This window comes from Tasmannia lanceolata, unplaced genomic scaffold (assembly GCF_043159265.1).
Source record: "Tasmannia lanceolata isolate RefF3 unplaced genomic scaffold, GAP_Taslan_0.1 ptg000015l, whole genome shotgun sequence".
NCBI lineage: Eukaryota > Viridiplantae > Streptophyta > Magnoliopsida > Canellales > Winteraceae > Tasmannia > Tasmannia lanceolata.
Genome location: NW_027518692.1, coordinates 19,183,632 through 19,204,004, shown reverse-complemented (window position 1 = coordinate 19,204,004; position 20,373 = coordinate 19,183,632). Strand labels below are relative to the sequence as shown.

At 40.7% G+C, this 20,373-nt stretch overlaps 4 protein-coding genes across 5 annotated transcripts in view; 1 reads left to right on the top strand and 3 right to left on the bottom strand.

The window, feature by feature from the left end:
• Window positions 1-8,105, top strand: part of LOC143893094 (AT-rich interactive domain-containing protein 6-like) — a 40,524-nt gene extending 32,419 nt beyond the window's left edge. For both annotated transcript variants that reach the window (XM_077398049.1, XM_077398048.1), the window contains exons 8-12: window positions 56-131; window positions 548-644; window positions 743-793; window positions 7,527-7,619; window positions 7,706-8,105. In XM_077398049.1, coding sequence (XP_077254164.1) covers window positions 56-131; window positions 548-644; window positions 743-793; window positions 7,527-7,619; window positions 7,706-7,810 — 422 coding nt within the window. In that variant the 3' untranslated portion in view covers window positions 7,811-8,105. The remainder of the gene's footprint in view (window positions 1-55; window positions 132-547; window positions 645-742; window positions 794-7,526; window positions 7,620-7,705) is intronic.
• Window positions 8,106-9,762: 1,657 nt separating this feature from the next.
• On the bottom strand, window positions 9,763-11,297 carry LOC143891825 (uncharacterized). The gene is made up of 2 exons (XM_077396337.1): window positions 10,330-11,297; window positions 9,763-10,237 (listed from the first exon to the last, which is right to left on the bottom strand). The coding sequence occupies exons 1-2, from the start codon at window positions 11,295-11,297 to the stop codon at window positions 9,763-9,765; spliced, it is 1,443 nt and encodes a 480-aa protein (XP_077252452.1).
• A 3,131-nt stretch (window positions 11,298-14,428) lies between these two features.
• Window positions 14,429-15,683, bottom strand: LOC143891824 (F-box protein At5g07610-like). The gene has a single exon (XM_077396336.1). The coding sequence runs from the start codon at window positions 15,681-15,683 to the stop codon at window positions 14,643-14,645; it is 1,041 nt and encodes a 346-aa protein (XP_077252451.1). The 3' UTR covers window positions 14,429-14,642.
• Window positions 15,684-18,876: 3,193 nt separating this feature from the next.
• LOC143891823 (F-box protein At5g07610-like) lies at window positions 18,877-19,944 on the bottom strand. The gene has a single exon (XM_077396335.1). The coding sequence runs from the start codon at window positions 19,942-19,944 to the stop codon at window positions 18,877-18,879; it is 1,068 nt and encodes a 355-aa protein (XP_077252450.1).
• Between the last annotated feature and the right edge of the window lie 429 nt (window positions 19,945-20,373).

Here is a 20,373-nt window from a genome sequence, read left to right as displayed (position 1 = left end):
TTATTTTGAAATGTAGTGTATTGCTTACTTATTATTAAATTTATCATTGACTTAGGTGTGCCTAAACGGAAAAAGCCTTCCAGCCTGGAGCGTGCTGTCAAGGCTGCACGCACAAAAGTAGGAAAGCCACAGTTAAGATCCTGACACGTTTTTGGCTTCTCTTTGTATTTTGTTCCGGTACTTCGGTAACAAAATACTTTATGATCTCTTGTTATGAAGATCTGTCCTGTCTTCTTCTGTGTAATCATTCTTTTTCTTGAGCACACTGAATTGGTTAATTTCAATTTGATCTAGTTGACTACATGTATGACATGCATCTTTGAGAAACCTCTTTCCTGGGCCTTTTTCTGCATGCATCTTTTCTTTGTGAAAGATTGGATTTCCCTGAAGGCTTATGGATAAAAAGGACATCGTGCGCTGGTATTTTAATGAATATTTTTTCATTTCCGAACACTTCATCTGAAAGGAAACCCATCCATCATCCTGTGCACTTGATTCACTGTCCCAAAGTAATTCGTTGCTTAATGTTTTGGTTGCATCTTTGTAGTGATGGCCAAATCGGTTTCTCCACTGTCAGAACGGATACAATGGTTGTAGACATTGGACCCTCTGCAGACTGGGTGAAGATTAATGTGCGGAGAACTGTAAGTTTTCTGATACAAATGCATGGATGATGATAATATGCCTACTTAATTTCTTCTTATCAAATTTTAACTTAAGTACTATCAACTCGTGTCTACAGAAAGACTGCTTTGAAGTCTATGCTCTAGTTCCTGGGCTTTTGCGGGAGGAGGTAAAGTGCACGTGTTTTATCACTCTCTTCTTACTCTTCCTGTTATACATTGTATAACTGCTCGTCTTATTCTTGGTTTTGCTTATGAAATTTTAGCCGTATGTAATGATATTTTATTAATGAACATCGCGAAATGTTTGATAAGAGTAAGGCTCAGTGAAATAATAGTTAAGGCATTATTCATCATCAACCTGTACCACTGTTAAGCAACCATGACTGGAGATATTTCCTGTTTACTTTCTTAAGATAAAATGCTATAAATTTTCATCATATTGTGTAAACTTGAAATTGACTGTGAGATAGTTCTGCTAATTTCAAAAATTGACTTCATTGATCTTTCTTTGATGAGTCAATGAAAGAATGGGCAGGAACCACTGGGAGAATGGCCATTCAAAAAAAAAAAAAAAACCACCACTGGGAGAATGAATGTTTATTAGAGATAGGGGAACGGGAAGTTGCCTGTGATTGGGACTTATATTGATTGAATATATGTTTTAAGAGGTGGGTTTAGTCCATATGTGGGTTGGTTTAAGAAGAACTAACAATGATGAGGAAGAACTTAACCATCCTTTCAGTATCCTGGACGGATATGTTAGTTATTTAATTGGAAGAGGAATGGATTTCAAAGAAGCAATTGGTGTTACAATGTCAAATTGGAGAAAAATATTCAAAATGGATCAAGTGGAAAGTACTGCATGGCTTCCCATTTTTAGATTTCATTTTCTCGACCAAGTTTGCAAAAGAAAAAAAAATCAAGTCAATTATTGATCCAAATCACTGATTTATAAAATGCAATACTATATTTGGGCGGTGATAAATTCACCCCGTTCTAGGATAAAGTCACCACCTTTTCACCTTTTAACCATTGTTTAGCCCACAATCAGTTCTCTCCCCTCTCTATGATAAAGTAAAGATAGAGAGACAAAGGTCAGGTCCCATTAGCAGAGAGAGAGAGAGAGAGAGAGAGAGAGAGAGAGAGAGAGAGAGAGAGAGAGAGAGAGAGAGAGAGAGAGAGAGGCATTGAAATTCTGTCCCCCATTAATGGTAGCTCTCAGGGCATCGCATGCAGTTCTCGACTTCTAGGGCAGGATTTCAGGATTTTCTGAAATTCTTTTCTCGTTTCTCTAACCTCGAAAGAATGATCAAGGCTAGGGTTGACGTTTTCAAAAGCGGATTCTCTCATCGGATTTGGAAGTTTTTGATGGAGCTGCAGGGGTAGGATCTTCTTTCCTTTTTGTTTCTGTGGAAGTTCCGTGAATTTCCGTTGGAAATTCTTCGAGTCGGTGTCTTTAGACGTTTTGGAATTATATTTCTGGTTGGTTTTACAGTTTCCTTTGATTTCTAGGGCGAATGTCTGGAATTTCTTTGTTGGAGTTCCATTGTAGGACTGGCGGTTTAAGATTAGGGCCATTCTTATGAGGATGGAAACATATGGTTGTAATTCTGACCCATACAGGAATTCATGAGCCGGTAGTTGCTCGAGAAGATACGAGATACATTTTTCCGCCTGAAATTTCATCCACACACCATGTTCAGCGCTGTTGGAGTATTCGGGGATTCTCCTTAATCGGTCGGTTCATCAAGAAAACGAGTATGATCAATGGAACAAATGGTGCTGGATTTTGGGACCAATTCCAGAGCCGGTTGGATGATTCCGGTCCTGGGGGTGGCAGGGAGGTTTTCATAGGTGCTGGCGAGCAAGAGCATGACGAGAAAGCCCATTGTTGCCAGTGGGTCAGGAAAGGGATGCGGAATCTGCCGGGAATGGCGTCTCTATTGAGCAGATTTCTGGGACAATGAAGGCTGGAGAGGGGGCTTCGTCATCGCCGTTGATGTCGCCTTCAAGGAATTGTGTTGAAAACTTTAGTTAGGTCCCACTTGTGAGAGTATGCATGGTTTGTGAGAGATAGTCCTTGTTGCAAAGCAGCAAAACAACTATTAGTCTAATTAAGACTTATTATACTTAAACTACTGACTCATTGAAATGAAACTATTACATATTACATGGACTCGCCATATTACACGTAAAACTATGATTCTAACTCATCACGAAAACTAACTCACTTCAAGTCCCATAAATACGACGACTTTCTTATGTTGCAATGGGGACTCTTTGGTCACTTAACAATTTATGTGATTAATAATTATAGATTACTTAAATACCATATCACTTAAGATTTTTGTAAGAAACATATGGGCCCAATTTTAAATGCCTACATCCTAAAGAAACCAAATGATATTGGTGGGAGCCGACTGTAAGGGACTTGAGGCACCTAAATGACACTTAAAAATTAAAATATGGGCCCTTGGATGGTCCCCATCATACTAACCCACTTGAAAAGATTTGTCCCTATCGAATATAATGGTTGGCATGACGGTGGGAGTTCTAAAGCTGAAATTTTTTCACCTGTCACATGTCCTTCCCAACAAATTAAGTACTTCCAATCATGGTTTTAAATTTCGGTTTTGGCATCCATTTCGAACTTGGCCGAAACTGAAATTTCGGCTGAAATCACGAAATTTCGGCCGAAATCCGCTAATAATAGAAAAGTATTATTTACCAAGTGAACAGCCAGAAAACAGGTTTCTCGTGACAGTTTCTTTTCCTTTCTTTTCCATTTTGCCACGTCAGATTCCTTTCCTTTCTATTATTTTCCTGCAGCGAGAAAACAGGTGAGCAGAGCCTAAGTGATGTTGGTGGGAAAAGACGCTAGTATGTCTCCTATAACTTAAGAGACTTAAATACACCTTCTTAGAAATGAGTTAGGGTTAGAAGAGAGAGGAAGAAGAAGATGAATGGAGGATGTAAAGTCTCTACTAGGCAGCTCCTTATGAATACGTTGTAGATATAGGCCCCAAATAGGGCAATAAATGTACAATGACTACAATACCCCTAAACTACATGTAATGACTGAACTACAAACTATCCTAATACATATTATTCAACACTCCCCCTCAAGCTGGAGTGTATAGACTATGGAATTCCAGCTTGCTTCAAAGAAGCTACAACTATCAATTACAAAATAAAAAAAAGTACATAATCTCATAGACACATCTAGCTTGGTATAACACTCATCCTCAAACTGATGTGGTGAATACATAATGATAGCATAATAAAAGATAACGGCCACCATGAGAGTACAATCGTCGAGATCTAGGGGTGCAAGTCGGGTCGGGTTGGTTCGGGTTGAGGCCAACCCTAACCCAACCCGAGATAGCATTCCCTCAGCCCTATCCCAACCCAACCCAACCCAACCCAACCTGAGCCTCGGGTTGAGGATGGTCAACCCTAACCCAACCCGCCTCTAAATTTCTCAACCCTAACCCAACCTATCTAACCAAAATCGGGTCGGGTTGGTTCAAGTTCACCTTGGGCCAAATAGAAAAATACAATAACCCATAGAAAATCAAAATAAAATTAGAGGACAGCAGTTGGGTTCGGGTCGGATCGGGTTGCCAAGGCCTCAACCCTAACCCAACCCGAAATTAACTTGGGTTGGCCCTATCCCACCAACCCTAACCTGAGGAAATGCCAGCCCAACCTAGGCCAAAATCGGGTTGAGCCCAACCCAATTTGCACCCCTATCGAGATCAGCATCCACAAAAAAGAACAGCTCCCCCTGAAGCAGCACTACGGCGAGAGCGATCAGAACATGGCCTCCCCCTGAATGAGAGCCTGACAAATCTGCAAACCACAAAGGATCAAACGATGCATCTCGGCAGGGAAATAATTCGATCCATCGAGCAAAATAGGCACATTAAAGGTGCACACATGAGCAATGGCGAAGCATCATGAGTAGGAAGATCAACTAAGTAGCATTACGCTAATAGAAGATAACCACCGATGGGGAAACCATCGGAGATAAGGTCGACGGAGAAATCGTCGCCTAAAGAGAAGAAGAAAGGGAAAAGATGATAACCAACCAAAAATGGGAAAACCATCGTCTGGGGACAAGGTCGTCGACATGAATATCGTCGCCCAAAAATAGGAAGAAAAGGAAGGAGAAGATAACTAACCAACGATAGGGGCACCATCGTCTAGAGACAAGGTCGACGGCATGAACATCGTCGTCTGAAAAGAGCCGACCAACGATGGGGATACCATCGATTTCATGTCATCAACGTTAAACTGAAAGTCTGCGTATGGAAAACCAGAAACGACTAACTCGTCTGCACCGTAAACTAAACAATAATGTTTAATTCTCCTAAGATACTTGAGAATATGTTTAATTGTTGTCCAATGCTCTAGTCCTAGGTCCGACTGATATTTGCTAACCACACTGATAGAGTGACAGATATCTGGTCTTGTACACAACATAACATACATAAGACTTCCCAAAGCCTAAGCATAGGGAATGTTGTTCATAATCTGCTTATCCTCAGGTGTCTTGGGGAAAGAGAGGTTGGCGGGAAAAACAAAGCCGTCGCCTGTAAGAAAGCCAACTAACAACAGGGCAACCATCGCCCGGAAAAGAGAGGTCGATGGGAAAACGAAGCCATCGCCTATAAGAGAGTCGACGATGGGAAACCATCGCCCGGAAAAGAGAGAGGCCGACGGGAAAACGAAGTCGCCGCCAATAAGAGAGCCGACCAACGATGGGGAAACCATCGCCTGGAAAAGAGGCATAAAGCCAAGAACACAGAGACGAATAATATAATCACCAACAATACTCCCTCTCTGGTGAGACTGCATGAGTCCAGAGACAACAAGACAAGGCGGACAATATGAAGACAATACGATGCATAAAACCGGACAACACGAAGAGACATGAAAAACAAGACAACACTCCCTCAAGGAAACAATACTAACACAACGCTTTCCCTAAGGAGGACAACAAAGATGACAATACTCCCTAAAGAAAAGACGACAAAGAACAACATGATAGCACTCCCCCTCAAGTTGAAGGTCAGACACCTTCAACTTGCAACGAAGACAAGACTAGCAAGGCAGAACACCTCTTTGTGACATTCCATCAAACACTTGTGTGCGCTTTGAAGTAGAAGAAAGATTCCTTACCATATATGTTCATTTGTACGTAGATCATATCTATCACAAGACTTGTGATAAGAGAGAAAGGTTTCTTGTCAAAGGACTGAGGACAAACAAGGCACTACACCTCTCTTAGATATTTTATCAAACACTTGGTGTGTGCCTTTTACATCAACACAAAAGACAAAAACAATGGAAAGAAATAGATGACAACACTAGACAACACTCCCTCTCAAGTTGAAGGCCTAACACCTTCAACTTGCAAAGAAAAGAAGACATTCAAGGCACCAAATCCCCTCTGAGACATTTCATCAAACACGTGGGGTGCCATAGAAGACAATATATATATATATATATATATATATATATATATATATATATATATATATATATATATATATATATATATATATATATATAAGAAAAGTGAAAATAAGTGACTTTTGATTTGAGATTGGGGGTTTTGAGTGGAGAGCCAAACGAGCTAAAAAATATATAGAAAAGAGAAAATAAAGGGTTGGAGTGGAGGTTTAGGAAGCCAAAAAGGGTTTTGGGTGGAGATTAGGATAATGAGGAAGAAGGAATAAACCAAAAACAAAAACTGGGTTTACGGCAAACCCAAACCCATAAGAAATGGTTGAGACTTATGGCAAAGCCGTGATTGAGGTTTTTTTTTTTTTTTTTGGGATTTACGGCAGCTCAAAAAATGGGTTTGCCGAGGGCTTCGCAACAAAGAAGAGGAGAATTCTGTGGGGTTTACACACAAAAAAAAAGGAGAGATTATGAGCAAAGAGAGAAATTTGGGTTTACGGCTAACCAAGGAGAAATAAGAGAGGGATTTTAAGAGATTTGTGTAGAGATTTCCGAACAAAAAAGGCAAAAAGGAAAAATCAGCTTGAAGATTTGAGAGATTTTCGAGGGGAGAGGCTTTAGAAGTCACGGGAAACCCAAAAAATTGCGTTTGCGTAAGAGAGAGAGAGAGAGAGAGAGAGAGAGAGAGAGAGAGAGAGAGAATGCGAGGGTAGCGTGCGGGAGAGGGAGAGAATGGCTTGAGGGTGGATAATCTCTTCTTCTTTCTTTCCCACGGATCTTTGCTTTGATACCATCTTAGAAATGAGCTAGGGTTAGAAGAGAGGGGAAGAAGAAGAGGAAAGGAGGATGGAAAGTCTCCACAGGAATGGAGCATGGAAAGTCTCCACTAGGGAGCTCCTCATGAATACGCTGCATATATAGGCCCCAAATAGGGCAATAGATGTACAATGACTACAATACGCCTAAACTTCATGTAATGACTAAACTACCCTAATACATGTTATTCGACACACTTGAAGGACACTTAAAAATTGGAATATGAGCGCTATGATGGTCCCCTTCAATTGCAGAGGAGGTAGAGCGGACTCCGGATGGTCGCCGGTTTCCCATTATGCAAGGAGCGTGCGGAGGAGATAAGGATTTTAATACCAACTTTCTTCCATGCATGACCGTAAACCCACTGCCACCCTAGAACACAAGTGAAAGCTCGCCAATTTTCGCAGTTTCATGACTCCTCCCCTCATTGCACAAATATCCTTCCTTTCGGGCCATTAGCAGAAGGGGAATACCAGTTGCGAGGATGGCTATCCAGGGATATAGTCATAGCCATGCCTGTGTGCACTGATATAGGGATGCAATTGGTGTTCTTTTAAAGAAAAATAGCCATTATTGTACTCAAATATCTAACGTAACTTTATTTGATGGATTCAGGTGCGTGTTCAGTCAGACCCTGCAGGCCGTTTGGTTATATCTGGTGAGCCGGAGCAGCCTGATAATCCTTGGGGTGTTACCCCCTTCAGAAAGGTCCATTTTTGTATTTTGTTTTTCTAAAATTTAATCAGTTCTTAAGTTTTGCATTCATTAATTGTAATACCTTTTTTTTTTTGCAGGTTATCAACTTGCCTTCAAGAATTGATCCACACCAGACATCTGCAGTGGTTACCCTGCATGGCCAGTTGTTTGTACGTGCACCTTTCGAGCAGCCAAATCTGTAGGACCCATGCCTAGAACTGACTTTACCCATCTCTTTTGAGAAAGGGGAAAAAATCTGCAGAAGAAATCAAGACACAATCCTCAGCCAAACATCGTAGTTATTTGAATCGGTGTCAAAACATTTCAGGGCTTTTAACTGACATGCAACCCATTTCTGACTGGTACACCCTACAAACTTATTGGTTTAGTCTAACTATTCTTCCATGTCTATCTATGTAGATATCTTGAATTTATGTTTTTTTTTTTTTTTGAAAATGATATCTTGAATTTAAGTTAAAGACCTTTTTTTTTTTTTCATTATTTCAGTTTCATGATTCATTATTTCAGTTTCACAATGCCACCAGATTTCCTTGGATAAGTTTTATAGCTTATGTAAGAAGTTTGGCTCTTTGGGTTGCTCAATCTACCAGCGGCCCTGTAGTTCTATCTGTTTAAAGATAGTGTGAGACCAGAAAATGCCTGTAAATAGTGGACAGGAAAAAAATTCTATCTTGAACTTAGCACTTAACTGCTTTACAATACTTGTGTAGATTTCACTTCTATAGTCGTATGTGGTGAATATACAATGCAGATACAAGGTGACACTCATCAATCATGTCTTTCTTTTCTTATTGGCTGAAACCTCAGATGCATGTGTTAAGCATATAACTAGCGAGCGAACCTGACTGAGCCTGCCTGCCTTTCAAGAAATTCCTACCTCTATATCTATCTCTGAGATGTTTGGATTTTTTAAAACTCCATGGACATGCAGAAGAGAAATGCTATCCCCACTGACTCTTTTAATGAAAGGCTTTTCAGCGAAATAGGGTTCCCTCTTATTCGAGCCTGAATCCAGTCGAAATCCCCTTTTTAAAAATAGAGAGCTTTCATCGCCCTATTCGGAAGGGATTTAACCATGAATCCATTGATCCTTTCGAACTTATTCCCACTTTATTTTATTTTTATTCGGACATGGAGTCGAGGGGAAATTTTTATTAACTTAACAAATGGGCATGCTGCATCATGCATATATCATATATCTCGATAGACAGATAGATACATCGAAATATATCTGTGGGAAAAGCAATAGAAAAGGCGGTGTGAAAATCTCGTCCCTAATCCTGCGGTGATCCATTTCCAATGCACTGGAATATGAAACCTAGCTCCCCAGACTCTCATATTTGGCTATAACTTAGAGGTCCACTGGGAGCAGAAATCTTGGCTGATTTAGCTAAAGAGAGGGGTAAAAAAACACCAATATTTTCATTCAACACTATCAGCAAACATATAAAAAACAGAATCTCCATCCTTTCAGGCCCCTCAGCAACCCAGGGGATGGAAGCTCTGATCTACTTTTAGTTTGGGTAAGGGAAGTGATAAATTTGTCCCTTTTCTTTACATTTATGAGAATGGATCAATTCTCTGTGATTTATATATTTTTGAAGGGAAAATTATATATATATATATATATATATATATATATATATATATATAGAGAGAGAGAGAGAGAGAGAGAGAGAGAGAGAGAGAGAGAGAGAGAGAGAGAGGATTGTACGCTCGAGCGTACCAAGCTTATGGTATGCTCGAGTGCCCAATCACATAGGTCCCAAAGCATTCATTTGCAAGGCCCTATCATAGATAGGGTGTGTACCAAAAATCAGCTCCATTGAATCATCCTAACCCCTCCAAAAGTGGAGGGCAAAAATGGGCAGATTTGTGGACTGTACATTTTGCCCTCCACAAATGGATGGGTTAGGATGATCCTATGGAGCTGATTTTTGGTACACACCCCATCTATGTAAGATCTATGTAAGGGCCTTTCAAATGAATGCTTTGGACCATCCTAACAAAGTGGGCCCCCATGTGATTTGGCATTCAAGCGTACCATAAGCTTGGTACGCTCGAGCGTACAATCCTTTTCCTTTTTTTTTTTTTTTGATTGGTAATTTGGGGTTAGGCAGACCCCCACCAGAATTTATTCAAAAGAAAAATGATTACATACTCCAGAGGAGTCTTTCAGAAGGATTACATTCAATTCATGAGGAATAACAGAAGGGGGGATTGGAAGACCCTTACAAGGGCAAGAGATCTTAGATAAGAAATCAGCAGCCCTGTTTCCTTCTCGCCAAATATGAGTAATAGACCAGTTGTCAAAACCAGAAAGGCGCTCCGCAAGATGTTCAAGATCAGGCATTTTCTTCCAAGGACATGGAGAGGAGTTTTGGACCACTTTGACAGCTGTCAAGGAATCTGATTCTATCCAAAGATTTTTTATGTTCATAGATTCAGCAAGGAGAACGTCGTTGATTATAGCATCAATCTCGAGAAGATGAATGGGAGCTGGAGCACAATTCAGTGAGAACATAGCAGAACACAGGCCCAGGTCGTTCCTGAGGATGCCCCCAATTCCTCCATCGTCACCAGTTAAAGATGCATCTGTGTTTAGCTTGCTGAACAGAGAAGAAGGGGGGATCCAGGAGCAAGTCTTTGGAGATGCTGAATTATGGAAAAGAGGGATGTTCCATAGGCGAGTAATTCTAACATTTTCATCGATAAAGAATCATCAAGTTTGAGAAACAGAATTCTGTCTCTCGTTGCGGAGAGGATTGATTTCAGAATGTAATGCTTGTGCTTCTTCTGATTTTCATGCACTCTTCGGTTCCTTTCGAGCCAGATGAAGTGGATTGTAGCTGTGAATAGGATTCGGGCGAGGGTTGCAGTTTGGCCTTTCATTTTGAATTTGCCTCTGATCCAATCTTCTTCCTCACCGATGGATTTTCTTTGCTTCTTCCGATTGGAGATGCGCCAAAGAATTTGCTGCCAGATCCAGGCGGAGTAGCTGCACGAAAAGAAAAGGTGATTGTGGGACTCAGAATCCACATTACAAAGAGAGCAGAGAGTATCTCTCAAAGGACCTTGGAAGGAAAGCCTATCTCTAGTGCTAAGCTTCCCTTGGATGGCTAACCAAGAGGTAGTACTGAACTTGGGAATATGCCCAGGGAACCAAATAGACGAGGACCAATTTTGATGATGGTTTTTGGTTCTTATGGTGTTCCAAGCACTGGAGAGGGAAAAGAGCCCATTTGAGTCAGGTTTCCAAATAACTTTGGAAGGCAGCTTTGAAGTGAGGAGGGCGGAATCAGTGAGAGCTTTAAGCTCAGAGAAGTGAGGTAAGAGTTGGATCATATTCCACCACCCCTTCTCAAAGGTCTCCTGGATGGTGGCATTTGGAGGAATGAAATTTATTATGGAGCCAAAGGAGGGTTGGGAAGTAATAGGGCCATTTGGGAGCCAAGGATCGGACCAGAATTTCAGATTAGAGGTTGGACTAACAAGGTAGCAGGTGTGAGGCATTGCAAGGGATCGAGCTTTGATAATACTCCGGGCGGCCCAGGAGGGGCTGCAAGGCATCGGCAAGCTCCAGATGCTCCTGTTCCTGATGTATTTGAGATTGAACCATTTCACCCAAGGAGTACTTTTCCTAATCAAAATGTTCCACAATTGTTTCATTTGAGCGGCTTTGTTGAGGTCGAATAGGCACCTGATTCCCAAACCCCCCTCTTTCTTAGGCTTACAAATTGCATCCCAAGAGATATTGTGGTAATTTTTCTTCCCACTTCCTCCCGACCAAAAGAAATCCCTGAGAATTTTCTCAATTTTCTCCAGAGTATTTGAGGGAATGTGAAACGCAGCCGACCAGAAAACCTGGTAGGAGGTGAGAATCGATCTATCAGCTCAGCTCTCCCAGCTCTAGATAGGGTGTTATTGGACCAAGAGGATATTCTGCATCTGACTTTGTCAATGATTGGCTGACAGTCAAGAGAGGTAAGTCTAGAGGTTATGAGGGGGAGCCCAAGGAATTTGATGGGGAAGGATCCCTCACCAATCTTTAGGATATTGCAAATGGCTCTCTTGGAATTTCTTTCAACACCTGAGAAGAATATTTCACTCTTAGCAGGATTAAAATCGAGCCCAGAGCATTCCTTGAAGAGATTTAGGCAGTTTATGATTCCAGAAGCAACAGAGGGGGAGGGATTTGCAAAGATCATAACATCATCTGCGAAGAAAGTGTGGGAGATAGAGAGATCTTTGCGACAAAAGGGGGTAGAAATTTGGCCTGAGGAAAGGGAAGAATGGAGGAGACAAGATAGCATTTCCATTACAAAACAGAAGAGAAGGGGGGAGAGAGGATCACCTTGACGAAGCCCATTTGACGATTTGAAAAAACCATGGGGGACTCCATTTATGAGGATAGAAAAGGAGGGGGTAGTGCTGCATTGGGAAAGCCAATTACACCAAGTGCCTGGAAGCCCAATTTTTCTAAGAAATATTATCAGGGAGGAGTGTTTTACACTATCAAAAGCTTTCAATAGGTCCATTTTGATACACATAGCCTTGAGGGAGCTGGGTTTATGGAAATTGTGACAAAGATCATGGGTCAAAAGAATATTGTCTTGAATTGTTCTTCCTCTGATGAAAGTTGATTGGAATGGGCTGATCAAAGAGTCCATGAGGGGTTTAAGCCTGTTTGCCATTAGCTTTGTGATTGTTTTGTAGATATAATTGCAAAGGGAAATGGGCCTGTATTTTTCAGGGCTCGATTTCAGGGCTCGATTTCCTCATATATATATATATATACACTAGTAAAAAAACCCATGCGATGCACGGGCCGGCAAAGAACGTACGGACGACATCATCGGTTGATCCAAACCGTCCATGTGATGGAACACAACATCAATAGGTCGTGCCCGTAAAATTGTTTCCATAGGCTGTTCCTAGCCATCCAATCTGTAGAGGTTTCCATCATAGGTTGATCCAAGCCATCCATGTGATAGAACACAACATCAATAGGTGGTGCCCGTAAAATCATTTCCATAGGCTGATCCTAGCCGTCCATAATGTGGTGTTCCTTTTCAGGTGCCCGGAGTTCGTAAAGAGAATTTTTCCATATATTTGGAAACTCTGTCAATTTTACACATCAATGTGGATGATTGTTACCTGTTTTTGCCCTCGCCACATATATGTACATAAGAGCTAGGTGAGTGTAAAAAAATCATTTCATTATTTTCCCCCAAATATCTCCTCCTTTCTGACGATTCCTGTTGACCTTGAGACCCTGTTTTTCCCGTAATTGTGTGTGAGGAAATGGTTCCCGCAAACGTGTGCAGATAAGGGCCACTTTTTTTGGGGGATCAAAACCATTCATTTGGAAGGCCCTTCTATGGATAAGGTGTGGCCCAAAAAATCAGCCCCATTTGATTGTCCTAAACCAATTGTGCGCGGGGGGGATGGACAGACACTGTGTGTCCATGTTTCTACTCATTTCCCCCCCTCAACAAATGGCAGGGTTAGGATGACCCAATGGGGCTGATTTTTGGGCCACACCCTATCCATGGAAGGGCCTTCCAAATGAATGCTTTGGACCCCCAAAAAATGTGGGCCCCACCCTGATTTTGCAAACGTGTGCAGGTATGCTTACCTGCAGACATTTGCAGGAACCATTATATATATATATATATATATATATATATATATATATATATATATATATATATATATAGAGAGAGAGAGAGAGAGAGAGAGAGAGAGAGAGAGAGAGAGAGAGAGAGAGAGAGAGAGTTGGTGCCCTTGAGGCGTTATAACGCCTCCCATTGGTTTAAATGTTTGGGTCCCACATAGCAGAACCAATGGGAGGCGTTATAACGATCTTGATCTCACATACATGTCCCGCCTAAGCCCCTTATAGGTCATAAAAATTGCCTTTTATAATTGGTCATAAAAGTGACTTTCGGATGAGTCATTATCATATTAAGATATGGAAAATGCTAAAATGAAAGTCACTTACTGGTCTGATTGGAAATCATAAGTCCTGCTATATGCCATCGAGAACAGTTTGATCGGATTATCTTAGGCGCCAATCAGACATGCCTCTGTTTGGTTGCCGGAATTTTTTTGATTCTTGGGACTTTTGTGGATTTTCCTCACGAAACCCCAAGAAGGGGGAAAAAAAAATACTCCTAAGAACCAAAAATAAGCTTGCAGAAGATTTTTTTTTCTTCCCAACAGTTCAAACAACCAAACAAAGCAAATTTGTTTTCCCACCATAGTCCGGTCAACCAAACATGGGATTTTTATTTTACCGGGATGCTTCCAGGGAAGTTTTTTGTTCCACAAAAATCTGAAGAACCAAAAAAATTCCGGCAACCAAACGGAGCGAGCAATCCGTTTGGTTGACATAAATTTTTTGGTTCTTGGAACTTTTGTGGAATTTTCGCAGGAAACCCACGTTTGGTTGCTGGGCCCAAAATAATCCCGCACGAAATCCCAGGAAGGAAAAATAAATACTCCCAGGAACCAAAATAATCCCAGGAACCAAAAATAAGCTTGCAGAAGAATTTTTTTTCTTCCCAACAGTTAAAGCAACCAAACAACATAGTCCGGTCAACCAAACATAGGATTTATATTTTACCGGGATACTTCCGGGGAGTTTTTTTCCCACCAACTCCCAGCAAGTTTTTTGTTCCACAAAAATCCCAAGAACCAAAAAAATTCCAGCAACCAAACGGATTAGGGTTCGAGGAAAAAAGGTTAAATTGTTGAAAATTTTTAAGTCACAGGTTTCAACAATTAAATTGGGAAAATTCTTTCGATTTTCACTAATAAAATGTTGTTCTTTCATTTCAAACTAAAATTATGGTTGACTCTAATACAAGTTCCAAATGAGGTGTATGAATCCATGAAATAGCTGAAACTACATAGAATACAAGGTGGGAGAGATCAAAAGAAGGGGTGGTATAATACCAATTCCCAACAAGAAATAAAATAGAAAATCCAAGTGTAGTGAAATTCCTTCTCCTAGTGTGCAAAGCTGTCGATGCAACGAGAGAAAACACATGTAACCGTGAAGAAAGGAGGAACCCCCTCCTGGGTTACGGTCCAAAACTTCTCCAACTTTGAGCTATTGAGATGATAAGAAAATATAAAACCTTGCGCCTCAAGAAAAACAACCTCAAGATCCGGGTGAAAAGCTAGGAAATTGAATCTGAACCAGTGGCTGTGAGGAAATTGCTTTCTTAAAGCCTGCATTATGATACAATGCTTCAACACCCATTCACTTCTTTGCCAATCTACGAGCATCCATATTTTAATCGTGGAAGTGTCGCGCTCGGCATAATGAAGATACCCACAAGACTCCCCTAAGCAATCAATAGGGGATAATTTCATGACTTCAGGCGGCAATTCTATCAATCGACAGCTCTCTTTCTTAATATCATATTTCAACACGTGATGTGGATAAAACAAAACATGCAAAGATCCATTAGAGAAAACAACTTGTCTTCCATACCAAAAATAACATGGGGATCCAAAGAAGACCGTAGTTTCAACCCACTTTCCCGTCTTAGAAGAGAAAATCTGTAGCTCTATAGATGAGGTTTCTGGGCTGCAACACAAGAAGCGAACAACTTTGAATTGATCAGAGATGAGAGGATCGTAGACCAATCCGTTAATGCAACTACTTTTATGGACCTTGGGGAGAGAAACCCATTTTTTAGTGGTTGGATTACACACAATATAGTGAAGAAATTCTTGGTTCTGATTCCAATCACTTCCCCCCATCCGACAAAGAAGCAACCCATTACAACAATTGACAATGCTTAATCTCTGATGGCTTGGCAGAAAACTGAGACTCAAATCCATATCACCTCCATTGGCAACCTTAGAATTAGACACAAAAGTATATCCTTCGGGGTCCAAGGTTTGGTAAAGTAGACCCGACATGAGTGGAGGTAGAATTTTTCGTGATAAAGCGCCCCTAGAGATCACATTGTACCATTCCTTTGATACACCCTTAAATCTAATAAGAAGAGACTTGGTCCAATGGGAGGCGTGGCCCATTGGACCAAGTCATTTGGAAGGCACTTTTTTTCGGGGATCAAAACCATTCATTTGGAAGGCCCTTCTATAGATAAGGTGTGGTCCAAAAATCAGCCCCAATTGATTGTCTTAAACCAATCGTGCGCGGGGGGATGGACAGACACTGTGTGTCCATGTTTCTACTCATTTCCCCCCTCAACAAATGGCAGCGTTAGGATGATCCATTGGGGCTGATTTTTGGGCCACACCCTATCCATGGAAGGGCCTTCCAAATGAATGCTTTGGACCCCCAAAAAATGTGGGCCCCACCCTGATTTTGCAAACGTGTGCATGTATGCTTACCTGCAGACATTTGCAGGAACCATTATATATATATATATATATATATATATATATATATATATATATATATATATATATATAGAGGAAACTGTTGGTGAGCTTAAGCTCACCAAACTTATGGTGAGCTAGCTTGCCCAATCTCATGGGTCCCACATTTTGGGGAGTGATCCAAACCATTCATTTGCAAGGCCTTATCATAGATAGGGGGTGTACCAAAAATCAATTCCATAGGATCATCCTAACCCCTCCATTTGTGGAGGACAAAAATGGGGCAAATTTGTGTCTGTCCATATTTGTCCTCCAGAAATGGAGGGGTTAGGATGATCCTATGGAGCTGATTTTTGATACACCCCTCATCTATGTAAGGGACTTTCAAATGAATGGTATATATATATGAGGAAAATGATTGTACGCTCGAGTGTACCAACCTTATGGTACGCTCGAGTGCCCAATCACATGTGGGCCCACATTTTTAGGATGATCCAAAGCAGTCATTTGAAAGGCCCTTATATAGATGGGGTGTGTACCAAAAATCAGCTCCATAGGATCATCCTAACCCATCCATTTGTGGAGGTCAAATTGGACAGACACTGTTTGTCCACAAATCTGCCCATTTTTGCCCTCCACTATGGAGATGTTAGGATGATTCAATGGAGCTGATTTTTGTTACACACCCTATCTATTAGGGGTGGGCATGGTTCGGTTCGGTTCGGTTCTGGGCTAAACCCAGAACCGAACCATATATAATCGGTTCCCTGAAATTGGAACCAGAACCGAACCATATATGTATGGAACCGAACCGAACCAGAACCATATATAATCGGTTCGGTTCGGTTCGGTTTTGGGTTTACCCAACCTTCACCAATGGCCCTGTAACCCCTGTTTACTGTTTATATATGAATAACGAATTACACTTGGTTATTCTGTTCAACATGGGACCGAACCCAACACTTGGTTATTCTGTTCAACATGAATTACACTCGGTTCGGCTCCAATTACACTTGGAATTGGAAGATCCTAACTGTCAATCAATGGAATCTCACTTGAAGATGATTTCCGGGGCGCAACCAATTTTTGTTGTGTCCCAACAAATGAACGGTTTGGATATTCCTATGAAGTGGGCCGTACATTACTATTTTGAAAATACTAGATTTTAGGGCCACACCCCATACCCTATAAAATCTCGTGGAAATGATATTTCCATCCCCTGCATGAATTAAAACTTATAAGGGGGTGAATTAAAATGGGCGTGGGGTGATTTTATCAAATGAGGAGGTATGGAACTTAAGGACTTAAGGTGAGGGTCGGTTCTCGGTTCGGTTTTCAGTTCCAGAATCCCAAACCCAGAACCGAACCGAATTTGCACCGGTTCCCGGATTTCGGAACCGGAACCGAACCATATAGAAATGGAACCGAACCGAACCGAACCATATGTGCCGGTTCGGTTCGGTTCCTCGGTTCGAACCGGAACCATGTCCACCCCTACTATCTATGATAGGGCCTTGCAAATGAATGCTTTGGATCACCACAAACAAATGTGGGACTCATGTGATTGGGCACTCGAGCGTACCATAAGGTTGGTACGCTCGAGCTTACAATCTTTTTCCTATATATATATATATATATATATATATATATATATATATATATATATATATATATATATATATATATATATATATATATATGTGCAGGTTCTGTTCGGTTCCTCGGTTCGAACCGGAACCATGTCCACCCCTACTATTTATGATAGGGCCTTGCAAATGAATGCTTTGGATCACCACAAACAAATGTGGGACCCATGTGATTGGGCACTCGAGCGTACCATAAGGTTGGTACGCTCGAGCTTACAATCTTTTTCCTTTATATATATATATATATATACGCTCGAGCTTACAATCTTTTTCCTCTATATATATATATATATATATATATATATATATATATATATATATAGAGAGAGAGAGAGAGAGAGAGAGAGAGAGAGAGAAGTGTTGGTGCGCTCAGGTGCGCTTGCGTTATAACGCCTCCCATTGGTTTAAATGTTTGGGTCCCACATAGCAGAACCAATGGGAGGCGTTATAACGATCTTGATCTCACATACATGTCCCGCCTAAGCCCCTTATAGGTCATAAAAATTGCCTTTTACAATTGGTCATAAAAGTCACTTTCGGATGAGTCCCACCATAGTCCGGTCAACTAAACATGGGATTTTTATTTTACCGGGATGCTTTCAGGGAAGTTTTTTGTTCCACAAAAATCTCAAGAACCAAAAAAATTCCGTTGCCAGAATTTTTTTGGTTCTTGGGACTTTTGTGGAATTTTCGCAGGCACGTTTGGTTGCTGGGCCCAAAATAATCCCAGAAACCAAAATAAACCCACACGAAACCCCAGGAAGGAAAAATAAATACTCCTAGGAACCAAAATAATCCCAGGAACCAAAAGTAACATAGTCCGGTCAACCAAACATGGGATTTTTATTTTATCGGGAAACTTCCAGGGAGTTTTTTTCCCACCAACTCCCAGCAAGTTTTTTGTTCCACAAAAATCCCAAGAACCAAAAAAATTCCAGCAACCAAACGGATTAGGGTTCGAGGAAAAAAGGTTAAATTGTTGAAAATTTTTAAGTCACAGGTTTCAACAATTAAATTGGGAAAATTCTTTCGATTTTCACTAATAAAATGTTGTACTTTCATTTCAAACTAAAATTATGGTTGACTCTAATACAAGTTCCAAATGAGCTGTATGAATCCATGAAATAGCTGAAACTACATAGAATACAAGGTGGGAGAGATCAAAAGAAGGGGTGGTATAATACCAATTCCCAACAAGAAATAAAATAGAAAATCCAAGTGTAGTGAAATTCCTTCTCCTAGTGTGCAAAGCTGTGGATGCAACGAGAGAAAACACATGTAACCGTGAAGAAAGGAGGAACCCCCTCCTGGGTTATGGTCCAAAACTTCTCCAACTTTGAGCTATTGAGATGATAAGAAAATATAAAACCTTGCGCCTCAAGAAAAACAACCTCAAGATCCGGGTGAAAAGCTAGGAAATTGAATCTGAACCAGTGGCTGTGAGGAAATTGCTTTCTTAAAGCTTGCATTATGATACAATGCTTCAACACCCATTCACTTCTTTGCCAATCTACGAGCATCCATATTTTAATCGTGGAAGTGTCGCTCTCGGCATAATGAAGATACCCACAAGACTCCCCTAAGCAATCAATAGGGGATAATTTCATGACTTCAGGCGGCAATTCGATCAATCGACAGCTCTCTTTCTTAATATCATATTTCAACACGTGATGTGGATAAAACAAAACATGCAAAGATCCATTAGAGAAAACAACTTGTCTTCCATACCAAAAATAACATGGGGATCCAAAGAAGACCGTAGTTTCAACCCACTTTCCCGTCTTAGAAGAGAAAATCTGTAGCTCTATAGATGAGGTTTCTGGGCTGCAACACAAGAAGCGAACAACTTTGAATTGATCAGAGATGAGAGGATCGTAGACCAATCCGTTAATGCAACTACTTTTATGGACCTTGGGGAGAGAAACCCATTTTTTAGTGGTTGGATTACACACAATATAGTGAAGAAATTCTTGGTTCTGATTCCAATCACTTCCCCCCATCCGACAAAGAAGCAACCCATTACAACAATTGACAATGCTTAATCTCTGATGGCTTGGCAGAAAACTGAGACTCAAATCCATATCACCTCCATTGGCAACCTTAGAATTAGACACAAAAGTATATCCTTTGGGGTCCAAGGTTTGGTAAAATAGACCCGACATGAGTGGAGGTAGAATTTTTCGTGATAAAGCGCCCCTAGAGATCACATTGTACCATTCCTTTGATACACCCTTAAATCTAATAAGAAGAGACTTGGCACCTAATCGAGCAAGAATCTCCATCAACATATCTTCACCGAAATTCATCTTCGTGCTGCGACGAGTAAAATTAACTATGTCAGTATCTAGAACATATATAATCTCGTTACAACACCAATTTGCACTAATGTTATTACTTATAATTTTGACTTCTATGTGAAACTGAGAACTTCTTAATACTTGATTCAATTATGTAAGAGTCTCTATTAACTGTTTTGGTTGTGAGTGAGGCTAAAGTTTCTATTAGCTACTAATAATATAAAGGGTTATGTAGGGTTTCGGTTAAGCAAGAAACTACAAGAAACTGATGTAGTTTCGTTTAAGAAGAAACATACCACAGTTTGTGTGTAGTTTGGTTAAACTGAAACTTTCAGAACTAGTAAATCAGAAAATATGCGGCTGAAGCGTTGGAAAAACTGAGTACCTACCAGATAACAATTAGATTTTGGCCACAAAGAAGAGGAAAAAGTAGAAACC

Bases quoted from the DNA above. Each gene is read 5' to 3' on its own strand.
- LOC143891824 (XM_077396336.1), bottom strand. From the start codon at position 15,683: ATGGGCCACGCCTCCCATTGGACCAAGTCTCTTCTTATTAGATTTAAG.
- LOC143891823 (XM_077396335.1), bottom strand. From the start codon at position 19,944: ATGAATTTCGGTGAAGATATGTTGATGGAGATTCTTGCTCGATTAGGT.
- LOC143891825 (XM_077396337.1), bottom strand. From the start codon at position 11,297: ATGAAACAATTGTGGAACATTTTGATTAGGAAAAGTACTCCTTGGGTG. The intron at 10,238-10,329 runs GTTAGAATTACT...TTCTCTGTTCAG, and splicing joins GATTCTTTATCGATGAAAAT to CAAGCTAAACACAGATGCAT.